Source organism: Pholcus phalangioides, unplaced genomic scaffold, assembly GCF_987345545.1.
Source record: "Pholcus phalangioides strain wild (caught in Gottingen) unplaced genomic scaffold, Ppha-v1.0 ptg000011l_1, whole genome shotgun sequence".
NCBI lineage: Eukaryota > Metazoa > Arthropoda > Arachnida > Araneae > Pholcidae > Pholcus > Pholcus phalangioides.
Window position 1 is genome coordinate 43,239,841 of NW_028301604.1, and position 24,360 is coordinate 43,264,200.

Sequence of the window (24,360 nt, forward strand, 5' to 3'; positions counted from 1 at the left end):
TCCTACCTTTAACGTTGATACCTAATTTAAAAGGATAATTTGTTAATTATTAGTCAAAAATCGGGAGCTTGTAAATCACACGTATGTAAGCAAAGGTGATTATAACATTCCACCTATGTTAATTAGATGGATTGATCATATGCTCAGGAACCGAACAGTCACTGTTCGTGTTCTTGACGCCCGAGCTGATAGAACTATCAGAAGAGGTTGTCCGCAAGGAGAAATCCTTTCTCCTTTTTTATGGAACAGTCTTCATCTCCTTGATCTCTGATCTAATAAAAGGACCAGGATATACTCAGGCTTATGCAGACAATCTAGTCATGCTTATCGAAGGGCATGATTTATCCACAATGAGGATTTTTCTGCTCAACAAATTTTAAACTCTCAACAGATGGGGTGACAAACACCAACTAACATTTTCCACGGAAAAAACCAGAATAGTGATTTTCACATGGAACAGAAAATGGGAAATTTGAAACTTAACCCTCAAGGGACAAGAATTAACCATATGTGACAGAGTGAAATACCTTGGATGTCATTTGGATTCTAAGCTCTCCTGGAAAACCCATATTCAAGAACGAGCTAAACGGGCCACTACTATACTTATGCTCAGGGCTGTCATTTAAACTTTTTCCAGGGGTGGGGGGGGGGGGGGCAAAGAGTATGTAATAAAGGTACGCATATATATATACACACAAATATATATATATATGCGTACCTTTAGTACATGCTCATTGCCCCCCCCCCCCCCGGCAAAAGTTTTTATATATAAAAAATATTTGTGTATATATATATACATATACCATTTGTAGTGTATTTTCAAAAGCCGGGGGGGGGGGGAATTACGGGCCTGCTTATGCTATGCAAAAGAATTATTGGCAAAACCTGGGGTTTAAACCCTAAAACCACTCAGTGAATTTATACTGCTATTGCATGCCCAATGCAATGCTGAGCTATGGTTGCGTGGTAGGCATCAGGCGTTATCAAAGACCTCTTATGAAACCATCCTACAAAAAGTGCAAAGACTAGCGTGCATTCTTATTACGGGAGCTTTACCCAGCTCTCCCTCCATCACCCTTGAAACTACTTTTAAGCTATCACCTCTGAGATGGTACCTACAAGGAGAAGCTTTTAAAACCATGTACAGGATGGAAAGAAATGGTACTTGGTGCAACCTACCTTATATGGGATCCAAACCTTCTTTCAAGAACCACCTTGACAGCTGTCTACTGGGAAAAGTATAGATCCCTTCTCTACTAATGCCAAAAGACTCCTGTTCCAAAACAAAAAATTTTACTAAATACTTCACTATCCACATACCCAGGAGAAATGAAGTTGCTAACATAATTGATAACATCTCAACAGGAGTTATCGAGTGTTACACTGATGGCTCTAGGATTACTGAAACTGGGGGTGGAGCAATTCTCCGCATCTCTGGAGTGGATCACGACTACCATAAGATACATTTGTATCTTGGCAAGACGACTACGGTCTTTCAAGCTGAAGTATTAGCAATAGCCATACTGGCTGAAAGTCCGATTTCTAAAGGGTATCATGGCGAACAAATTGTTATCTTCTCTGACAGCCAAGCAGCACCAACGGCTCTTGACAACTTCAAGTTTCAACTGTGTGTAAAATACTGCACTGACATGCTGAATAACTTGACAGCATTGGGCAACAACATTAACCTTTACTGGGTTCCTGGACATGTACATTCTCAGGGAAATGAACTTGCAGACTAGATAGCCAAAGAGGCAGTGAACCTTAAGCTATCTGGACCTGAACCTTTCTATCCTGTTTCGATGTCAATCATTAAAAGAGATGTCAAACAATGGATAGACGATAAACATTTGCAGCAATGGAACTCAAGGCAGGACTACAGACAGGCCAAGGTGGCCTTGGGAACCCACCCAAATATTGGCAAAAAACTTATCTCACTGAACAGGAAATGAAGTCACCATGTTATACAGATCATCACTGGTCATGCTAACCTACAAACAGTACAAATATTCAGTCACTACACATTACTCACTTCACTTATGAAATATAGATGGCAGCACTGAAAAATCATACACAACATTAGATACGCACTCAGACTATTAGGTACACACACTTACACTTCCGGCACAACTCACTAGGTAGTAAATTGCCTATGGCGATAGACCCGAGTTGTCCTCGGTTTGAAGGTGGTCATGCTAACATAGTGAAAAACCTACACAACTGTGGCTATGCAGATTCACCTCTTTGTCCTGTGCGTGGAGAAGACAAAACTCCACTCCACTATGTGGGACAATGTCCCGCTTTCTCTATCCCAAGAAGGAACTACTTTGGTGATCATCAGGTGACACTGAGTGAAAGTAAATGCTGCCAGCATTTACAACCTGGTAAATTTTCTTAATTACACTAAACACCTGAATTCATGGTGAGTATCGATTCTCTGCTCTAACTTTAACGGTTATTTTTCAATAACTTCATGTTGAGCTCCCGGCCATATCTTTTGGGAAGACCTCTTTTTTCTTAAACAGGGTATCGCAGACAGGAGCAGCCTGAAATATTTTTGATATGGCCTTTATCGGCTGCGGTTATGTTAAACGACTTGGTGTTAGAGTAATGGGCAAAATTTGCCTAGGCTTTTCCCTTATGAGACACCAAAGAATGATAATGAAATTTCTAATTTTGACTTGCATAATTTTTCTAATCAAACTTTCCAAGATTCTAACTTAGTTGCACAGAGTGGAACACCCAGAGAGGTTGATTTAGTGGATATAAGATCTCCAGCTATTCATGACACTTCCGATATCGGAGTATCAGATATACTGCCAAAGGTGATTTCTATACGCGATGCTTCAGTTCCATCTAGTTCTTCGTTGAGTGTTTTGTCTCGCTTCAATGTTCTTTTCACTCTGGGGTGGCAAAGAGAGAGTGAACCGAAAACAAGGAAATCACTGCAATTTTTACTACTATTTACCTAATAGAGAAAGATTTTGAAGTGGAAAGGAGGTAATGAAGTACATTGAACGCTGTTGCCCAAGTTTGTCATTGGAGAATTTTCTGTTTCAATGGACATGTCTGCTTACCTGGTGATGTTGGAAAAAAGAAATGTTAAAATGCAGATGTGTGTATACATATGTATACCAGGTGTACAAGTATGAAATGCGGATTTCAGAAAACAGATGGTGCACCAATGCAGTTTGTGCTATGAAGATTTGACACTGCACCATTTTGTTGTGTCATCATCAATTGTCAGATGCGCACGAGTGATAAATTGGAAAAGTGTGTGCATAGCGTTGTATTGTTGTGTTGAATATGTCGAAAGTTATATTGAACAAAGAGCATTCGCGGACAGCATTAATTTTTTTGTTCTCATTTGACAAAAACTGCTGCTGAATCATACCGATTACTTCAAGAAGCTTATGGTGAACATACTCCATCACAAGATACGTGTGAATGATGGTTTCGGTGTTTCAAAAGTGGCAACTTCGATGTTGCAGACAAGGAACATGGAAAACCGCCAAAAAAAAAAGATGTGGAATTGGAAGCATTGTTGGACGAAGATGATATTACACAGACACAAAAACAACTCGCAGAGCAATTGGGCATTAGTCAACAAGCTGTTTCCAATCGCAATGCCCCATGACAATGTGAAATGCTTCTTGACAATGTTCAATGTGCAATGCTCCATCACATACGGCAAAAGCGGTTCGCGGCACGTTGGAAGCACTTAGCATGTTTGTATCATGTTTGTTGAAAATTTGCATATTGCCTTTTTCTTTTGTTGACCTTTTTTCAAGTTGAGAATTGGTGGGATAATTTATTATGATTACATGTATGTCAATGTGTAATATTTTTAAATGTTTCGTAATTTAATGAGAAAATGCTGAGAATTTGTTTTTGCGGGGGAGGAAAATGTAAGGAAATGTGCTATCTAGTTTTAATTGTGTTAAGGTGTGGGTGGCTGCAGACACCCATGCTTTTGCAGTGTTTTCTTTTTTGTTCTTGTTTTCAGTTAACAGGTTGATCCTACAGCAGAATCATTAACTATTCCTGTGTGATGTCATGAGTTGGTCCTGATGACCTTGACCATGATGCTAGAGGTTGTTCCCTCCATTTTTCTATGACATCACCTAAAACCAAAGCCTGGGATTGGTTGGCTCTTTCAGCTGCCGAACCAGTTGTGCCATGGTTTTCCCCTCTATATAAGAAAGGTGCGCCATTGCATTGATAATTATCTCTGCTCATGCACTGTTGCTGGTTACCGCCACGTTATGAACTGAGCCTTTTTTAAGGTGAGTGAAGCCTACTTCTAAACTTTGAAGTTTTATAAGATGACCGACGAAGAAGTGGCCTGGTATGTCACAATAGTCCGCCTGATTTTTCAATTAAGTGGGAAGCACAGTAGGGGGCTGATAGGGTTCCAGCCTGGGGATCTTAAATGTGATAATTCTCACATTTTTTTTTCACAATATAAATTTATTATACCAGGGCCCGTGAAAAATTTGGCCTGAGCCCACCGAAGATCTCAGCTTAGAGGGCCCTCTACTGCATAATGTGGGGCCACTAGACCAGTGGTTCTCAACCTTTGGAATCCCGCGACACGATTGATTTCTTGATTGGAAGGCCTTGGCATATACAAGAGTAATAGGAAATAAATGGGTAAAAATGAAACAATAAACCACTTACGGCCCGGTTTGGCAGATGTCGGGTCCGGCGGTTGAGAAACATGGCACTAGACCAACCAAGGGCCCTTCGAAGAACGGATTTCCCATATTCCTTTTCCTATTCACATTTTTCAAAGTCCAATATTAGACGCGTGTTATTTGCTCTATCATCATGTCTAGAGGTGTCTGTCTAAATCACAAGCTTTTCACTATATTCCAATGGTTCTCTTTTGTCAGCTGCCTCCCTTGCGTAATTCATGGTTCATTGGCGGCTTCCCAAAAAGTTTGGCAGATGTTTTCACCATATAAAACAACCACTTCAAAGCATAAATAGGTGCACAAATCAATATTTTCAGCTCGCCACAACCCTCCTAGGAGCTGCAATGCACACTTTTGGAAACACTGTGGTACTCATTTAAATTTGGCCGAAATGTTGTGTCACAACATAGTTAATGGCGAATGAGTCTGGTGTCTGTCTTTTCTTGAAAGCTCTCATTCTGTCACATGCATATACTGTCAGTAAATATTGACACGATAAAAAAAAACAAAAAACGGATGATAATTATTTTTAAAAAAACTTAACTTTCTTCATGGGGGCACACAAATTGGTGCCCTTTCCCCTGGCCTCCACAAGGATAGGGTTGATAGAACTGCAGCCCTAAGGCCTGGGACAATCACCATCATTGTTTTTTCACGCTATAAATTCACTATAAAGCCCCCACTCAGTGAAAACTCTGGCGTGTGAACCCGCCAAAGATCCAACAGTCCTGCTCCACGATGTGGGGGAAATGTAACATTCCTCCTACGGAAAAACAATATTGTTCCCAAGAGGACTCTCTACTGCTGTGGTCTATTACAGTCCCTCCCACTAGAAATTATCTCGTGATCCTGAGAACACGGCTTTAGGAGAAATATTACAAATGTTCAAAGGTCTGGACAAGCGAAGAAATGAAAGTATTTTTTTGTTTATCCAGTCTAAATAGCTTTTTTTGCCTCACCCATATAATGTCTGACCCAATGTAGGGTGGCTACACATTGACATTGTCCTTTTCTGTTGCTACTCACCCATCCATTTCTCAGGACAAAAAAAGTAGGAATAAAACCTGGGAGAAAGAAATATTGAATGCCACAGCTTCTGCAAAGCCTAGATTGTAGATGAAAAAAGATCTCTGGAGAATAGAGAAAAATTTGTGACATTCACTAAAATTTTGTGACTTTTTCAGGACTTCCATTACCTTTCTCTCATTCTGTGACTTTTCCGTGGTGGTAGACACCCTGAACACTCATGTGAGACTTTCTGCAGCAGCAATCTGTTCTGCAGTCATCTAATCAAAATGTGAGCTAATCTACTTTTCAACGCCTTAACAAGATATTTCATCTAAATGCAGATGGAAGAAATTCATTCCAACTCCTCCTGGTTTTTTTAGCTCTGCTGCTATCACAGCGAAGCTTTTTTATTGTAACCCAATGTATGGAAGTTATATATTTTTTTTCCTCCCCATTCTTTTAATACTGCAGTTTAATGATTTTCCCTCTACATATGGTACAGTATAATGCATCTATATACTATATATATAGTAGAAAGAAGATAATACATAGGAGAGGCTGAGAAAGAAGATGAAGGCAAAATAGAAACCTACTGTCATTTTTTTCATTTTCTTCCCCCCTTTTTTATATTATACGAACAAGGAAACCAGTTTTACCATTGATACTTTAAATAGAGATCGTCCAAATTGGTTGCCAAAAGCTGGCAAGCGTGAAAGCATTAAAAAAGTCTCTCCAAAAAGAGCAGTTAGGCCTATAATATTTCAAATTAGCATACAATGTAAGGTGCAGTAGAAAGGTTGCCCTGGTTTCAAAATCTAATAAAATATTGAACAAATGAATCTAATAAAAACTATTTTACAGGAAAAACATTTTAATTTCTGAGAAATACATAAAATGTCATTGTGATTCAAGATGTTTTGATAATCACATCACTCTCTCTCAAAAGTCAGCCACAGTATTTGAATCATGTTCCGTGGAATCGCCTTTATTTTCTGCGTTATTGCTGTCTTTAGATTGTCTAAAGGTGCTGTCCAGCATTGATACACTCGTGATTCGAGGAACCCCCCCAAAAGGAAAATCACACAGGGTCCACCCAATATCACCTCGCAGTGAAATAAGATGACAGAGAAACATTTCTCACAGAATTCAGAGTGAACACCATGAGGTATGCAATGTGACACTGTCTTGTTGGAACCATAGATCTTCCAGATTATAATCGGTGAGTAACTCAAGGAGTTAATTTGGAGAAACTTCACCTGGCTGGGAACTTTGCTAAAAAGTGTAAAAACATTGTGTCGATGGAAAGAATGACTACAGTGTTCATGCGATATTCCAAAAGCAAGTCCTGGCTGGTCAGAGAAAACAATTATAGGGCACTGGTAAAAACAGACGAAATGTGATAAAAATAGTGATGTTCGAAAATGGCATGATCTCATGCATCCAAAGTGACCACATCCACTGCTCTGTTCCCACTACAGGCCGAGCAACCCTCACTTCACTAAATCAGGGCAACCTTTCTGCTGCACCCTGTACAAGCAGCAAAATAATCTACCAAGTTGTTTGTTTCTGAACTTGGAAGGAAGATATGTCAGCACTTTTGAACATATAAAAGTCATTCCTCAAAAACAAACTTCATATTAGGTACAGAACATGGTACATTCTGACATGCCTCAATTTGTTAGAAGTTCTTAAGAGGAATATTTAAGAAGTGTATGAGCAGTTTAGAAGTCATCTAACCACCACTTATGTAGCACCTCCGCCCCAGGAAGGATTTTGACAAATTTCAATAACACAAATAAAAGTGTAAAAACATTGAAGATACTTTATTTCATAATACATTAAAACCTGCATCAAGTGGAAACCTGTCTTGAACGAAAAAAAATTGTGGTCCCGTGATTTAAATGCTAAAACACAGATTAAAAAACCTGGATTAAACAGAACCCGTCTAATGCGGAAATGGGAAGGAAAATTGTACATTTTAATGGAAAGTTTCACAAAAACACTGGATGTTTGGTGACCAATAGACCAAAGAATCACACAAAATGTCAAAGTGCTCCACCGAAATTTTTTATGCAATCTATGCTCACAAATATAAGCTCTACATCATCCACCCTTAGATTAGCAAAAACCATTTTTGTACTTGATGCTGTGGTTATGATAACCATATACTTGGGGGTGAAGCAGTTTTTTTCTCACTTTCTCTCTCACACAAAATTCTTAGTTATGACCTGATGCTGAGGATTACATAAGCATAGACAATAATATATAAACAACTTGGCACAACAGATATTGACACTTTAATTGAAAATTTTTGAGGTAGTTGAAAAGAACATAAATGTTGTTATTTTAGAAGAAAAACAGTTGTCAGAATCAGGGTTGTTTGGTTTAAACCATGGTTTTAACCAAGTGGTTTTTTTAAATTAATTTTTTTAATTCTTTTTAAAAAATCAAATAAAAGTTGCCTAAATATCATTTTCTTTCCTTGAAAAATATCATATTGGTTCATTATTATCCAAAATGTTTCATTTTTATCACATTTTATATCCTTGAGGTACATTCTGATGGTATATATTTAAATGACATAAGATTTTATAAGTGGTTTTTTTCAAAAAGTCTCATAAAAGTGGCCAGAATATATATATATTTTTCATATGAAGTATCTTAGTTATTTAAAGTTATATATAAAAGCCAAAATTTCTCATTCATACAACATTTTCTAACCTTCGGCTACATTCTGATGCTCTATCTTTAGCAAATTCATGAATAAGGATTGCATCACACATCTAAATGTAGTGGTGTATTATCTCAAAGGGTTTCTTTTTCCCTTCACAAAGAAGCAGCTACAGTAGTGACACCATCATGCTAGGGGCAGGTGGTCCTATAATCCAATAAAGACACCAGCTGTCCTTAAAGGACAAAGACTAGTGTACTAGTAGTTACATTACCTCACATACATTTTCATTTTCTCTCCCATAAGTAGCAGTACATCTCCTACTGTATATCTCCCAGTCTTAATATTCAATAGTTGTTTTTTTTTATACTTTCACACACACACACTGTTAAGCCAAGTTAATCAAGGTCCTACTGTATAGTAGTAACAGATTTATGAAAAACAATCAGCTATATACAGGGTGATTATAATTTAAGTTTTGATTCCAAAACTATACAATAAGTACTGATCAGAATGACTTGAAAATTTACATGGATACTCCTGAAGCAATGGAAGTTTCTTTCGCAAAAGAAAAAAGTGCAAAATGTGCAAGTAGATGATGCTGTACTTGGCCAGCAGTATAATCTGTTTTGTGCAACTACATCATTTCGGCACTTCCACAGCATCAGTGTGTGGATAGAACTTCTATCAAGATGCACATTGCAATACTAGCAAAGCAGCTGCTGAAGACCCATTTTGACAGGATGCACCTTAACCCTTGCAACTTTTGGCTGAGGGGGTACCTCAAAATGTTATAAACAGTGGTCAGATTGCAAACTTTGGTGAATTGCAATCTCCAGCACATGCCCTATATGTTAGAAGTTCCTCAGGAATATCAACGGGGAGGGGGGCACATTTGGTTTAATAAAGCTGAATTGCAAGCACATCCACATTATGACCATGGCATACTCTGATTCTGTTGTTGAACAAGAATTTTTGTGCTTTCAACCTCATAGCCAGAACACGCGGTGGACAACATATTTAACACTTCTTAAGTAAGTTGTAGTTATTTGTTCAATTACTTCGTTTTTTGTGATGTTTCCATGAATTATGAAATCGTGAAATGATATAATTAAGGTATCATTCTGCCATGACTGGCTATTGTTTCCATTCTGCGAGCAAATTTCCCACATGTTGGATGATCTCATTAATTTTACATTTTTAAGTATTTTTTCCCCTTTATCACATAAAATTGAATTTTTTCAGGAATATTCATGTCAATTTTCAAGTCATTCTGACAATCATTCTTTTTTACAGTGTTTTGAAATCATAACCTTAGTTATAATCGCCCTGTATATCGTAAATCATTGCTAATTAATCTGCATTATTTATGCTTCATTAAATACATTATATTCACCTAATTTTTATTACTTTTTGCAAAATAGCTTCCTAATTAAGTATACTGAAAGTAACTGGAGAAAAACCTTTATATATTATATGATTAATAATAACATCAAAAGAATTTTCAAACACACAGTAATCCATTCAGTTAAGCAAAAAATCATTAAATTGCAAAAGTTGGTTTTTGTTAAAATGTAATAAATATTTATTGATTAATTAGCATGGGAATAGTGTTAATTACATTAATAAACATTTTATTTTAGTTAATTATTAGAAGTTTGAATGATTTTTCAGAAATTTCATTGTTTTTAATGTTAATACTATTTGAAACAAAAAACCTGGTTTAAACCAAAAAAACCCGGTTTTTTGGTTTAAAAAAAAAAAAAAAAATGTTTTTTTTACCAACCCTGGTCAGAATTTTATACAGATGCTGTCAAAACCTAAATACACTATTTAGTAGTTATAGACTAACTACAAGTATTTATTTTATCTATTTTTAATTTATTTTAATTTTATTTCAATCACACACAGGATCGTTACATAATTTTGCACATTATATTAACTGAACCTTTATTAAGCAGAAACCTGTGTTCAACGGAAAATAATTTCGGCCCCTTGCGATTCCATTGAAGACAGGTTTTACTGTAAACAAAATTTGTGATTTTTTTTTGTTCATTTGAAAGAAAAAGTGTATTCTCAATTCTCCAAATTTTACATCAAGAAGAATATTCACCTCATATCTCTAGTTTTTATTGTTAGGTGATATTCACACAATGCCCCCCACTTCATTCACAAAATGATACATGATTTTTGCAAACAGAATTTTTTAAAAAGCACTGAAAGTAGAGCAAAACGTGGGAAAAAAGAACTCGTGTACTACATTTTACCAAAGCTTAACACAAATGTGTGTGTGGGAACCCTACATTCATTACTAGCTTGTTCGTACATGACATTTCTCATGTATTACTGAAGTTGATCAACCCCATTTTTGTGTTCTTGTTTCATTTTCCGGTAGAGTATTCAAGAATCTTTCAAATTAAAAAGAAAATTCTGATGATGAGCAAGTTTTATTCCAGTATTAACACATACCAAAAAGAAACCAAAACATCAGCAATCGTTTCAATGCAAGTGAACAAAGCAAGAACTATCCAGTACATCATCCACTTTACCTGCAATAAAATATTTCCACAAACACATTGTCAAAAGAAATAATATAATATTCTTCCCCTATACATTTATATTTGTTCTACAAGAAATCACTGATAAACTTACTAAAATATAGATCTGTAAAATTTTAACTAATCTGAAATAGATTTGTAAAAATGCTGGTCTTATTTAATTAGATTTAACAAAATATGCAGGCTATTTCAAATTGTTGCGCACACATATGGGCTATTTTCGCAACTCCAAAGTATGCATCCCATTACAAATAGTTCTCAAGTGACACGTGTTTTCTTAAAATGTCATTTTTTGAGAAGTTTTATACATGAAAAACATTACTGAAGTGTAAAGCACTAGACATTTATTTACACAAAATCCCATATTTGTAAATACAATATTAGATGTGTGTACTATAGTGAACCACTTAACAGTTTTGCCCGAACACCGTGCAGGTGCTGCGAAAGGATCTTTTCTGATTTACCCATACACCGCTTGGGCAACATATTTTTTTATGCCAATTATCTGATTTGCCTAGATTTTTGTCTTTTTTTATTAAAAAAAAAATATATTTCACATTGTTTATATATCACTGTAGAATGTTTGTCTTGTACCAGAAGCATGGAGAAAAATAGTCTCACTTAAATTCTAGACTTGACTTGGTTGATCGCTTGATCAAAAAGTATGGAACAGTGAATGAGAAAATAGGACGACCAGGAATTTTGCCGAATCCCTTACAATTAACTGAAAGAATTTATAGAAGTGATTTCTCCCACCAAAAAAAGAAACAGAGACCAATGAGGTAGTGCTTTGTGTGTTGCTCAAAAAGGAACGATAGCAGAAAAAGGGTGAAAAGAAACCAGTTATTTTTGACATGATTGTTATATAGGACTTTGCAATCCAGGCAAGTTCTCTATGAATCAAGCATCTGTTTTGAAATTTACCATACAAAAGCTGAGTTTTGAAATGAAATAAAAATGTAACTATTAAAAAAATTCATGCTCTTTTCTGACCTCCATTTCTGTAAAGTGTTCTTTCCAGTTCAGCTAGTTTAGAAAAAAGCCAACTTTGAGTAAAAATGCAATTTTTTTCGCTATAATTAAAAACTAGCATAAATTAATGAATACAATACTTGTAAGAGTTTTGACTGTGGATTTGAATTTATGTAATCTATTTGAATGCAATTTTTTTTTTTTTTTATCAATAGTGTGCTTATTTTTAGACTCAATATCGCAAAAAAAAAAACGATACTCAAGTGGTTAATGTGATAAATATCTAAAAAAAAATTATTTGTAATCAGCAGATGTGCATAATCACTGGAAAATTTGATGAATTTCATTAAATTTATCATTTTCATCAATGATTATATATACTGAACTTATTTATATTATATATAATCGTTGATGAAAATGTATACTATAGTATACTTACCAACTTCATTTGGAAAATGAAGTTGGTAAGTTTGATCAATATTGAAAAATTTAGCATCTCTCTTCTATTTCATGAGCTTATTTGTTTTGCTCATATGTGATACATACACAACATATATTTTAGCATAAAAATTAAATGAAAAGAAAGTAAGTATTGAAAAGATAAAAATATACAAATTATCAGTCTCATGATATTGACTTTCTTTACATGTATCACATGCGCAAGCAAAACCCAACGTTGAGATGATTTTCAATAAGGAATAAGGAAAGCAATGTTCGGTCTCTTGTGGTGTATATTGTAGCACACTTGCCTGGATTGCAAGAGGACTAAAGTTCCAGTCCCGGCAGAGACCAGAAGACTTTACTTTCAGAGTTCACCTCGACATAACCTCCAGAAAAAGTCTCTAAGCCAACATTGCCAATCAAATTCATCCTAGACCAGAGTTACCCAAACTTATTTTGCCCACCGCCCCCTTTTCAAATAAAAATTTTCCATCCATTGCCCTCCCACTTCCCGAAAGTGGTGCAAATTTTCTATTTTTTTCATCCATATGGTTTCCTGGGACAAGAGTAGTATAAAAAGGGTTGACTTTGAAAAAACAATTATACAATTACACTGGTGTAAGAAATTAAAAGAATTTCAGACTTGGTCGATTATCTCTAGAACTACTGTACCGATTTTAATGAAATTTGATATGTACATACATTGATATAATACAAAACAAATAACCATTCAATAATTGTAATACTCACGCATGATCGTGCGTAACACTCGTTAGAGTCAGAAGATACAAAACAGCGGTTACAGAATAAACAAAAAAAAATGGGTTAATGGGGGGGGGGGGAGGGGTATGGTCCCCTCTTACAGATATACAGGTCTCGCAGAGTGATTACATACTTGAAATAAGGCAGTTTATCATTTCCTGTGGCAATTGGTCCCACTCGTTCAGCAACGCTGTTTTCATTCCCTGGATGGTTCCCAGAGGGAGGTTGCAAGTTGCAATTGCTCTCCCCAGAGCGTCCCAGACATGCTCTATAGGGTTAAGGTCTGGAGAATTCTGGCTGGCCAATCCATCCGGCGAATATCCTCCCACTCTAGAAAATCGTCGAGCAAGAGAGGTGTATGTGGCCTCGCGTTATCGTCCATTAAAATGAACTCTGGGCCAACTGCACCCCTGAAAAGGCGAACATAGGGCTCCAAGACCTCATCCCTATACCTCACACCAGTCACAGTGCCTCTTTCAAAGACATGGAGAGGTGTGTGGCCATCCAACACGATGCCTGCCCAGACCATTAAACCTCCTCCGCCATAATGGTCGATTTCGTGGGCATTGGAGGGTAGGTAGCGGGTTCCTGGTTCTCTCCATATGAACGTACGGCGAGAATCGGTGCTTAGGCTGAACCGGGACTCATCAGTGAAGAGAACGGTCGCCCATTGATCCATACTCCAATCTCTATGCTCTCTGCCCCATGATAAACGGATTCTCCTGTCCGTAGAAGTGAGCGGGACGCAAACAGCAGGTCTTCTTGCAAACAACCCTCTCTCATGAAGTCTTTTGGAAACAGTCATCCTTGATACATGGGTTCCTGTGGCTGCATACAAGTCACGAGAGAGCTGAGAAGCTGTAGCAATCCTGTTACGCCTCGCTATAATCGACAAATGGCGATTTTCTCTGGCCGTCGTGGCTCTTGGACGACCTTGCCCAGGCTTTCTCTCAATGGATCCGGTATCCTGGAACTGTTTCCATAAGTTACACACGACGCTGGGCGTTAAATTGAACTCTCTACAAATCTGGACTTGAGATTGGCCTGCTTCTAGCCTCCCCCACAATTCACCACCTCATTCCATCATCTAAACGTTGGTGGTTACTCATTTTTACTGTTACAATTTGAAATTAACCGATTGCTGCAAAATAACACCAAGAAATTTGCTGAGTTGTGCTAGCGAACGAAATGTGTCTTAGCTTATAAAGCCTGTTTCTCTACTGGCTCCGCCTACACACACGTGTACGCTTATGTATTTGACGTACAAGATTTGCATTTTTGTCTAGAAGCAGTGGTTTTACATTCAGTTCAGTTCTTTTCATGAAATTCAATAAAATATGCTAATTCTCTTAATTTATTTCACCAGTGTACAATAAACTTCATTACAATAATAAAAAATTTAGAATTTGTGAATTATAAAATTATAACATTCATATTTACACTGATTACAGTCAAAGTATTGCTCGTATTACACTTGAAAAATACAAACCGTAAACTGCAGTGACTAGGATACAGATAAGACACTTTTTTTGTATTATCTCCCATGTGCATTAATAATTTTTACTAAAAGTTGGAAAACCACTAGAAAGAAGTTTTTAGTTATTTGTTTATGCAAGCATAATCATTTTGTAACTAATTATAGAGAAAAATAAGTGCTGAGTCATACCCAAGTCACCCCCTTCAGGTGGGACGACTTGTGTACAGAGTAATATAGTAGTGTATCCAAGTCACCCCTTCTGAAGGGCTACTCTATTGCATCAATATTTTGCTTCTTGAAACATGTTTCCATCTCATCCAACTGGAAATAATTGCAGACGTATGAAAAAAAATATAAATACATAAATTGTTTTATTACAAATATAAAAATACAGGGAATTATTCTTTTATGTCCACAATGTACATCTGCCGTGTTTTAGGAACTATAAATGTGATGTTAATCTCTTAACCCTTTCAGTTCTGACAGTACATTAAAGTACCACTAACTTTTAACCCCTGCAACACCCCTTACATACATTGTTGGGAGTTGGTACTTTGAAATACGAAAGCCATACAACTATTATCATATCACACAGCAAATGTGTGGGACAATTGATTTTTTAAATATGACGAAGATCTATGAATAAAAATTCATTTCCACAGTCACATCATTGTAAGCAGTTATAGTTGCAACTTTGCAGAAGTGTTATACTAAGGAAATAGTTGAGGTGAGTTCATATTTTTTTTCCTTACTCATTAGATTCATATTTTGGTTCATGTCACCATTTTTGTAAAATAATACCTATGTTTCAAATACCAAGCAAATTTGTGTGACTGGTACCGTCAGTACATGGTGAGGTGTAGATTGCATGTAAACAATGGTGAACACAAATTCAATTATAATTTGAATAAGTGATTCTTTTTAAACTTTTAAAACTAATAAATGAAATATTGATATAGATAGAGTGAAATAGAATAGACTGAAATAATATTGTTTTAGACCGATTTCCATTTTATAAAGGTGCAAATAAAAGAAATAGGGTCAGGCGGGGACATCAGAAACAATTTTTGGTTAGTTCAAACATTACACATAATTAATCTGCTGGAAATGAAAATTTACTTCTTTTCAACGATTATACTTATTCTGTACTTGTTTAGAAACTACTACAAGGTAACCAAAGTTAGTAAGTTGATTTAAAACCACCTAAGCCTGTTTTCAATTACCCCAAAATTTTTGGGTAATTGATAACATGCATTTCAGGGCCTAGCAATTTTCCTACAATTCTGTAGGTGTTAAGGATTCTTCAACACCAACTTTGAATGCCATACATAGCATGAATCTATGGTACCAGTCATCCCTGGTAGCCTGTCATGGGACCTAGTTTCTAGATTATTTTCAGTTGTGTACTTCTGAACAAGTATTTTCAACTCCACTTTATGATATGGTAATCCCATCTTGGATCAAGAAATGAGACATTTAGCCAAACAGAGCTCCACTTCAATGTTTATCTTCCTCCCCTTGATTCTGTTGTACATATTTGTGATGGGCACACACTATAATGTTCCTGTGCCTCACAGTAAGGCCCTCCGCACACGGAGCAATTGCTGGGCGAGAGCGTCAAGCAGCGAGTCACAAGCAATCACGGCGAATTTCCAACGATATGAGCAATTATGCAATTGGCATCCGCCAATGAGCCGATTTTTTCTACAGTGAACTTGCAGATTTTTCGCCTTGGTATCAGTGCTCTTCCTATTTTTCTGCCACCACTTCCCCCCGTCTTGCGGTATTTTTTCTTCGTTGTTATTCCGTGCGCTACATAATTTTTTTTTTCACATTTTATTTTTCGTTGAGTTAAAATATGGAAAGTTCAAGAGATTTTAAAAGGCTATCGTTATATTCTATTTCTACAAAAAAAAAAAGCATTGGGTCCATATCTACATTGAAAGGAACCTGCATAGCAGGCTGTTTGCGGTGGCAAGAACTGTAGGGAAGTGATACAAAACTTATAGAATTTTATAGAATGTCCAAAGTAGGTCCTGAACCGGGATTGGGGGGGGGGGGGGAAGAAAAAATTAAGGATGTGGCAAATTTCCGGTGGAAACAAGGAACACCATAATGGAGTTATCAAATTTTAAATTGGTGGGCAAAAATCCTAGTTACAGCCCTGTCCAAAGAGATACACAAGAAACTAATGGAAATTACAAGATTCATCGAAAGACTGGTTATTTGTGGAGATGAAAATCACAAGGAAGAAAATTCATCACTGCCCCCACGGGGACTCGAACCCTGGTCTTTCACTTGCCGAACGAGTGCTCTACATCCGGACGAGTGCTTTAGTTGTAAAACAATGTGTTTCAGACCTGTTTATCCCTTTATATGGGTCATTTATTTTCGATACGTTCTTATCCAGTTATGGGATAATGACCAACATGTTTTCATTTTGTGTGTGTAATATTAGATGGTGCACTTCTGTTTACTTGTTTCACAATTTCCCAATGTAGGTATGTAGCTGCTTCTTGGAGAAAGTTTATATAGTTCAACTAATAGAAGATAGTCATTCACGAGCTATTAGTTGATTGTTGAAGCCGTCCGTGTATGGCGCCTTTCAACATAAATATACGCTCCAAGGTTGAAATATTCTATCTGCTTCCATAGCTTAGAAGGTAGAGCACTCGTCCGGCAAGCGAGAGACCGGGGTTGGAGTCCCCATAGGGACAGTGATGAATTTTCTTCCTTGTAATCTTATTCTCCACAAATAACCAGTCTTTCGATGAATCTTGTATTGACAAGTGGAGAGGACATTTCTATATGCATAATGAAAATTATTTTGACAGCCATGGAAAAACAAAATACTAACATGCGAGAATGTGTGGGTCCACAATCACATTGAGTTTGTTTCATATATTAATTCATACAAAATTTGAACAATGAATAGAAACCATAATTTATTCAAATATGAGTTCATTAATTTAAAAAAGGACAAAAAAAAAAAAAAAAAGACTTATTGGTACATAAAAACTATGTCTGGAAATTAAAATGCATATAAAAATAAATTATATATTACAAAAGTAGGAAAAAATATTGATACGTAAAAATTCAATAAAATTCACAAATCGGTATAAAATTTCTCCAAGGAACAGCTACATACCTACATTGGGAAATTGCGAAACAAGTAAACAGAAGTGCACCATCTAATATTACACACATAAAATGAAAAACATATGTTGGTCATCCTATAACTGGATAAGAACTTATCGAAAATAAATGACTCATATAAAGGGATAAACAGGTCTGAAACACATTGTTTTACAACTAAAGTAAACATTTCAAAATCCATCATTAAGGCCTATGAAACTATTGTACTCAACCTCTAACACTTTTTTTTGGCTAGCTCTGCCAAACCTTTACACTAGCCTACCAATCAAGTCTGCTCCTGTTTGGTATGTATGCAGTCATGTATGGTCAAGTATTATATTAACATAGTATTTTGTTTGCCGGCGGATGGCCGTGGACCTCCGTTGGTCAACTTTCCCAATCGTCGTTGGTCGTGTTGGGTGAACCTGGCCAGTTCGGATGACATGTTGCCAAACGGCAATTTAATGTTTGTACTAATATTTCGAAATTATATGCAAATTATACCGATGTTCTTATTGTTGTGACGTAATATTTTTCATGATGTGACGGAGTAATAACGGAGTATTTCCGCGGTCCAAGTGGACCAAAATACTTGTTCCCCACTAGCGTTATATACAAGTTGTGGTTATTGAACGATCGTATTACATCTCATCACATCTCGTTGCATTTATCTTCACCTCACTCGTTTAACGAATTAGGTATTCCGATGTTATAGTACCGTGGTACTAATCTTCTAGTCAGGTCTAATGTAACGTGACCTCATCTAGCCTTAGGCTTAGAATCGTATCCTATCATGAGTATCTAATTTTATATTTGTGTCTCTGCAGGTCTGAACTTTTAATAGTAGCTTTACATAAGAGCAATGGCTTGGTTCTTCTAACGCTAAACGGGTGATTTCGGAAAGGTCTCTACCCAGGGTTACTGGTCTAGTTGGTATCGCCAACTGTGTGAAATAGATGTGTCGATAACGGCTGTTCTCAACATCTGCCTCATCGCCGCACGATCTCCTGCAGCTCTAGCTCTTCGGCACACTGGATTGACATCAGACGATCGTCTCTTCTACAGATTCTCATCTGTTGGTTCCGATGTTGTGCTAATTCGAAACAGTGCACCTTGAAATCGGAAACACGGCTCCACCGATCTCGGGGCCAATGAGAATCGCCTCTGACGGGTCTCGTCTCCGCAGACATCCACTTCAAAACCAGACTTAGTGTCTCTCTTATAACCACATGCCGAAGTTCCGGACCTTCCCCAGATAAGTGCAATATATGAAAAAGTCTGTGATACGATTATATTTTTAATTTAACGTTAAACTAATTTTTTTTAATATCGTTGGAAGATTTCTGAATTAATATTGTAACTGTGTTTAGTTTTTATAATTGAATAAATGTCTTGATTTGAACACTGTTTTCGTCTTATTTCCTCGTGCTGTCAAAAAACTTGATAAAAAATATAATTCGGGAAGTAACATTAAAACGTTACAGCAGCACACGTAATGGGCGCCACGATACCAGATGTCCTTCAGCCAGGTGCCTTACGATGGTTCGGGAAGACATAGGGGCCGTAGTGAAGCTGCTGCCTGTGGGAAGTAACATTAAAACGTTACAAAAGTGGGGGCTCGACCGATTCAAGTTTAAGTTTTGACAGTAGTTGGAAATATATTGAATTGAGACATTTGTATATTTGAAGTTACATTTTAAATTTTTTTTTTTGGTATGGATCATAGTACGCCTAGAAATGCGTCTCAGCTAACATCGAGGCCGACTTTGAGGATAAAATTGATAATACACTGCTCAAAACAATTAGGGGAGCAAGCAAAAAAGTGAAGAAAACCGTGCGAGACAGCCACGTATTGGCATACAATGGATAGTAAACACGCATCAATGCACAATACAGAAAAAAGACGTAAAAAAATTTGGAATTAAGCTTTAATTCTTTGAAAATATGGAAAAAAACATGAAAAGATGATTTAGGGCAACAATTTGGTTACATGTAAACGATAAAAAAAAGTACTGTTTAGACATGATGCATGAGTTTTAATAGGGCGTGTGGTCTCCTCGAACAGCTAAGACTGCTGCACACCTGTTTGCCATGGATGCGATGAGGTTATCGATCAGACTTTGGGGAATACTGTTCCACTCCTCAAGAAGTGCAATCTGCAAGTCTCGGACAGTAACAGGCGGCCTTGGTCGCGCAGCAATGCGTCGTCCGAGCATGCCCCAAACATGGTCGATTGGATCGGGGCCTTCGTGATTTTTCCCTTCTTACCGGGCCTGCTCTAACAAGCATGAGAGAGCCGTGACGTCACAAACGAGATCTGACCTCGCGTGACTGCAGGAAGAAAGGAGACAGCTTCACGTGCTTTGCAAGGAGCCATGTTGATGAGTGAAGTTTTGCACGTGCTTTTCAAGTAGTTCAGTGAAATTTATTTTATCCACCGTACAAAAACTCTGTCGTCAAATAGTTTTTCCATCGAACTGGTAAGTAATACTTTTGTGTTATTTTCATTTTTTTTTAACTTGCTTATATATATATTTATATGTATGAAGGAATTAATCTTACTTAGCTATCAAGTATATCCTTTGCATGTACGAAATAGCTCCAATCTTACATTAAAATAAAGATTCGTTTGTTGCCCCCCTTTTTCAGAAATGGGGCACAAATGTTGTGCTCCTGGAAGCACTTCGAATTACGATTCACAAGACACAAGTGTCTTCACTTTTCCTTCTGATCCTGAGAGAAGGAAACTATGGACAAGAGCACTGAAGCGAGCTGATTTTCCCCCCAGTGAAACAGCAGTTTTATGTATAAAGCATTTTGAGGAACAGTTCATTGTTCGTGAGGACAGAGTGAAGCGTAGTGATGGGACAGAGCTGGTAGTTCCAAGGAAAAAAGTTACGCTTACATCAGAAGCATATCCTACGAAGTTTGAAAATGTGCCGAGTTATTTTTCGAAGCCTCTGCCTCCTCAGCGAAAGGATCCAAGTGAGCGAACTGAATGAGCCAGAGAAAGAGAGGAGCAGGAGTTTCAACTGTGGTGTACAAATGACATCATACGGACGTTCGAAGATCTCGCTTCACAATGTGTGGATAAGCTGCAACCAGACTGGATGCGAGTGATTCGTGACGAGTTTGTTGTGTTCTTCAAACTGAAAGAAACAGATTGTCCACAAATTTGTGCAAGTTTTAAAATATATAAAAATCTCAAAGTTTAAGTATTTCATGGTGAAGTACCCATGAATATGAGTTTATTCCATTGGTTGTTGGGAACGAGTCATATATGTGATAGATGGACTAAATTCGAAAACATAGTAAGTATTTTGAATGCTTATGAAAAAAATGTAACATTTGAACAAAAGTTGTGTTTTTTGCTTGAATATTTAAATGGTATTGTAAATTTAGATCAGTGTAATGACGAAGACATGCAAATTAAGTTGGAATTTATCCAACAACAACTTATACTTTTATGTACGAAAAAAGTTACATATTCTGCTAATTTGATTTTGTGGGCATCCAAAATTTATTTTAGCTGCCCTTCTGCATATATCTTAATTCGAAACAGCAAAGTGTTAACATTACCACATCCATCTTATTTAAGGAAGTTAACTCATTTATGTAGCCCCACATATGCCAATGAAAGCTCTTTGACCTATTTAAAAAAACAAAGCTGATAGTTTGAATGAAAATGAAAAAATTGTCAATGTAATGCTTGATGAGATTTATATAAATCCATCAATTTCTTACAAAGCAGGAAGTCTTGTTGGTATTTCTGAACACACCAATTCCGCTGCAACAACTATTCAAACGGTTATGATAAATTCATTGCTATCTAAGTATAAAGACGTAGTTGCATTATTTCCTGTTTGCAAGCTCACTGCAGATCTGTTGCATATCTATACAAATCATGTTCTGTCTATATTGAATGAATGTGGATTTACTGTGTTATCATTGATATCTGATAATAACTCAGTCAATAGAAATATGTTTAAAATAATGTGTAGTGGGGAAGCAAAACCATTTATTCCCAACCCTTTCCATCCAGATAAAAAATTGTTTTTTCTATTTGACAGTGTTCACTTGATAAAAGCTATTAGAAACAATTGGCTTAATCTAAAAAATTTGGACCAAACTTTCATATTTCCTTGTCCTGATGGTGAGCAAATTCTGCACGCAAAACTAAAGGACTTGAAGGATATTTATGAAAAAGAGAAATGCTTAGTTGTAAAAACAGCTCCGAAACTTTCACATAAGGTTTTTTTCCCAAACTCAATTGAGAAGCAGAATGTAAAGTATGCATTAGATTTGTTTCATAACAGCAACTGTGTGGCTTTAGAAGTGTACAAAAATTTTAATGATAATGCAATGAATACCAAATTGTTCATAGATTATGTTTCCAAGTGGTGGAAAATAGTTAATGTAAAACATTCCTCAAAGGGAAAACAAACAAATGATGAGATGTCATACCCCATTAAATCAGTAAACGATAATAATGTAACCTTCTTAATAGCATTCAATTCATGGTTGAAAAAGTGGTACGAATTGTCTGCTTTGAAAGCTCCCGAGAAGAAAAAGCTAGGTATTCCCGGAAGAGGTGGCATGCTATCAAAAGAGACATTTTTTGCACTCCAGTTGACAACTCAAAGCTTAATTGAAGTTGTCAAATATGTTTTTGACACATTGGGCTGTTCATATATATTGCTGGGGAAATTTCAGACCAACAGTCTCGAAGCACGTTTTGGGCAATATCGCTAGATGAGTGGAGGGAATTACAATGTTTCTTGTTTGCAGGTAGTGGAGGCCGAAAAAAAATTGAGGATTCTGAGCACGATTAGCTTGCACTCAGAGAAAAAGGGAGATTTTAAATTGAAAGACCTCAATTGTTCACAACTTAATAACTATACGAAAAGCTTAGAAATACCAGAATTTTTTTACAATGTTTTTAACACTTATGATGATGATGATGAAATTTCAGAAGATAAAATGTCCATTCTAATTTATATTGCTGGTTACATAGCCTTCAAAGTGTCGCATAATTTAAAATGTGAGCAGTGCATATCTGTTTTAATTAAAGAAAAAAACTCTTGAGTTGCAATGTTCAGATGAAGTCTTTAAATATTTATTGTTGACTGACAGAGACCAACTTAAATGGCCACAGAAATTACTAATACATGTCGTGGTAACATCTTTCCAATTGTTTCAAAAGCTTATTGGAAAAAATTATGAAAATGCATTTTTGAATTTTTCTGAACAAAAAAATCTACTGATTCAATTAACGACAGAAAAAATTGAAATATTGGGGATCAATTTTGCTACACAATGCAGTTCTGGTAGTACTCTTTATAGTGTTATTAAAAAGTGTTTGTGTGTAATTACAAATATTCTTATGAATAACTACACAAAAGCCAAAAATGACAACAGACTAGCTAACAAACAGAGCAAAAGAAAATTATCTATACTTGCCAATTTATGAAATGTGTTATTTGTCATATAATGACCATGTTCTAAATATTGATAATACTGGTTAACCAAAAATTGTTTATTGAATACTAAATTTCTTTTTTGAAATGAATTTTGACTGTTCTCAGGGCTATGTTGTCACCAAGATCTTGCAGTGTCTGTTCTTGTAAATAAATTTTTTTTATGCTTGTAGTTTTGTGTTTAAATTTATTTCCCTTTATTTTGTTAGAAATTTATTTTGAATGATGCATTTATATGAATCTTTGAATTACAGATTTAATTGGTCAGTCATTAGTAGGAACTAAATTTTGAAAAGTTGGTTTAAGTGGTTTTTGAAATAGAACCTCAAATTTATAATTTATTGCACAATTTAAAAAAATTGAAAATTCTAAAAAATAAATGCACATCTTGACAAAGGGGGAAATTAGCAAATATTAAATATTTGCTTCGGTTTATTTTTCTTGTTTGACAGGTTTTTACAAGTATTAAAAATTGCGATTTCAATGTTTTGCGTGTACTTGGCATTTTCCCCTTCCGAACAGAGCGAAGTGAAAGGACAGTCAGATCCCTTGTGTGACGTCACAAACCCTTAGAGCAGGCCCGGTAAGAAAGGAAAAATCACGAAGGCCCCGATTGGATTCAGGTCAGGAGAGCACGCTGGCCATTCCATACGCTGTATTGTTTCGGCTTCAAGCATGTTCTCCACCAGACGAGCTCTATGCGGTCGGGCATTATCATCCTGGAAAACAAAGGAATCTCCAATGGCTCCAGCGTAAGGGAATGACATGAGGTCGCAGTATCTCGTCTGCATACCTTCGGGCCGTCAAAGTGCCATTCCGAATGATATGCAGGTCCGTACGTCCGCCTATGCTGATTCCACCCCATACCATCCAACCAGCTCATCTGTATTGTGACCTTTCACGAACGAATGCGGGGTTATTTTGAGTGCCCCTGTCCCTCCATATCAGAACACGTCGGGTGTCACACTCCAGACTGAATCGGGACTCGTCTGTAAACAGCACTTGGCTCCAATCATGTTGCTCCCAATCTCTATGTTCAGCAGCCCATCTTCTTCGGGCTGCACGGTGGCGTGGGGTCAACGGAATGCAGACCATTGGCCTACGTGCATAGAGCCCTCCCTCATGAAGCCGATTACGTACTGTTTGGCTGGACAACCTTCGT

General features: G+C 36.6%; 1 protein-coding gene across 4 annotated transcripts in view; it reads right to left on the bottom strand.

The window, feature by feature from the left end:
- Nucleotides 1–24,360, bottom strand: part of LOC149080452 (receptor expression-enhancing protein 1-like) — a 239,189-nt gene that overhangs the window by 193,148 nt on the left and 21,681 nt on the right. For 2 of the 4 annotated variants that reach the window (XM_089239567.1, XM_089239566.1), the window contains 2 exons: nt 14,776–14,907; nt 10,846–10,925 (listed from right to left, as the gene is read on the bottom strand). In XM_089239567.1, the coding sequence (XP_089095693.1) occupies nt 10,846–10,916 (71 nt within the window). In that variant the 5' untranslated portion in view covers nt 10,917–10,925; nt 14,776–14,907. The remainder of the gene's footprint in view (nt 1–10,845; nt 10,926–14,775; nt 14,908–24,360) is intronic. The other 2 variants (XR_016193584.1, XM_089239565.1) reach the window with 1 other exon arrangement.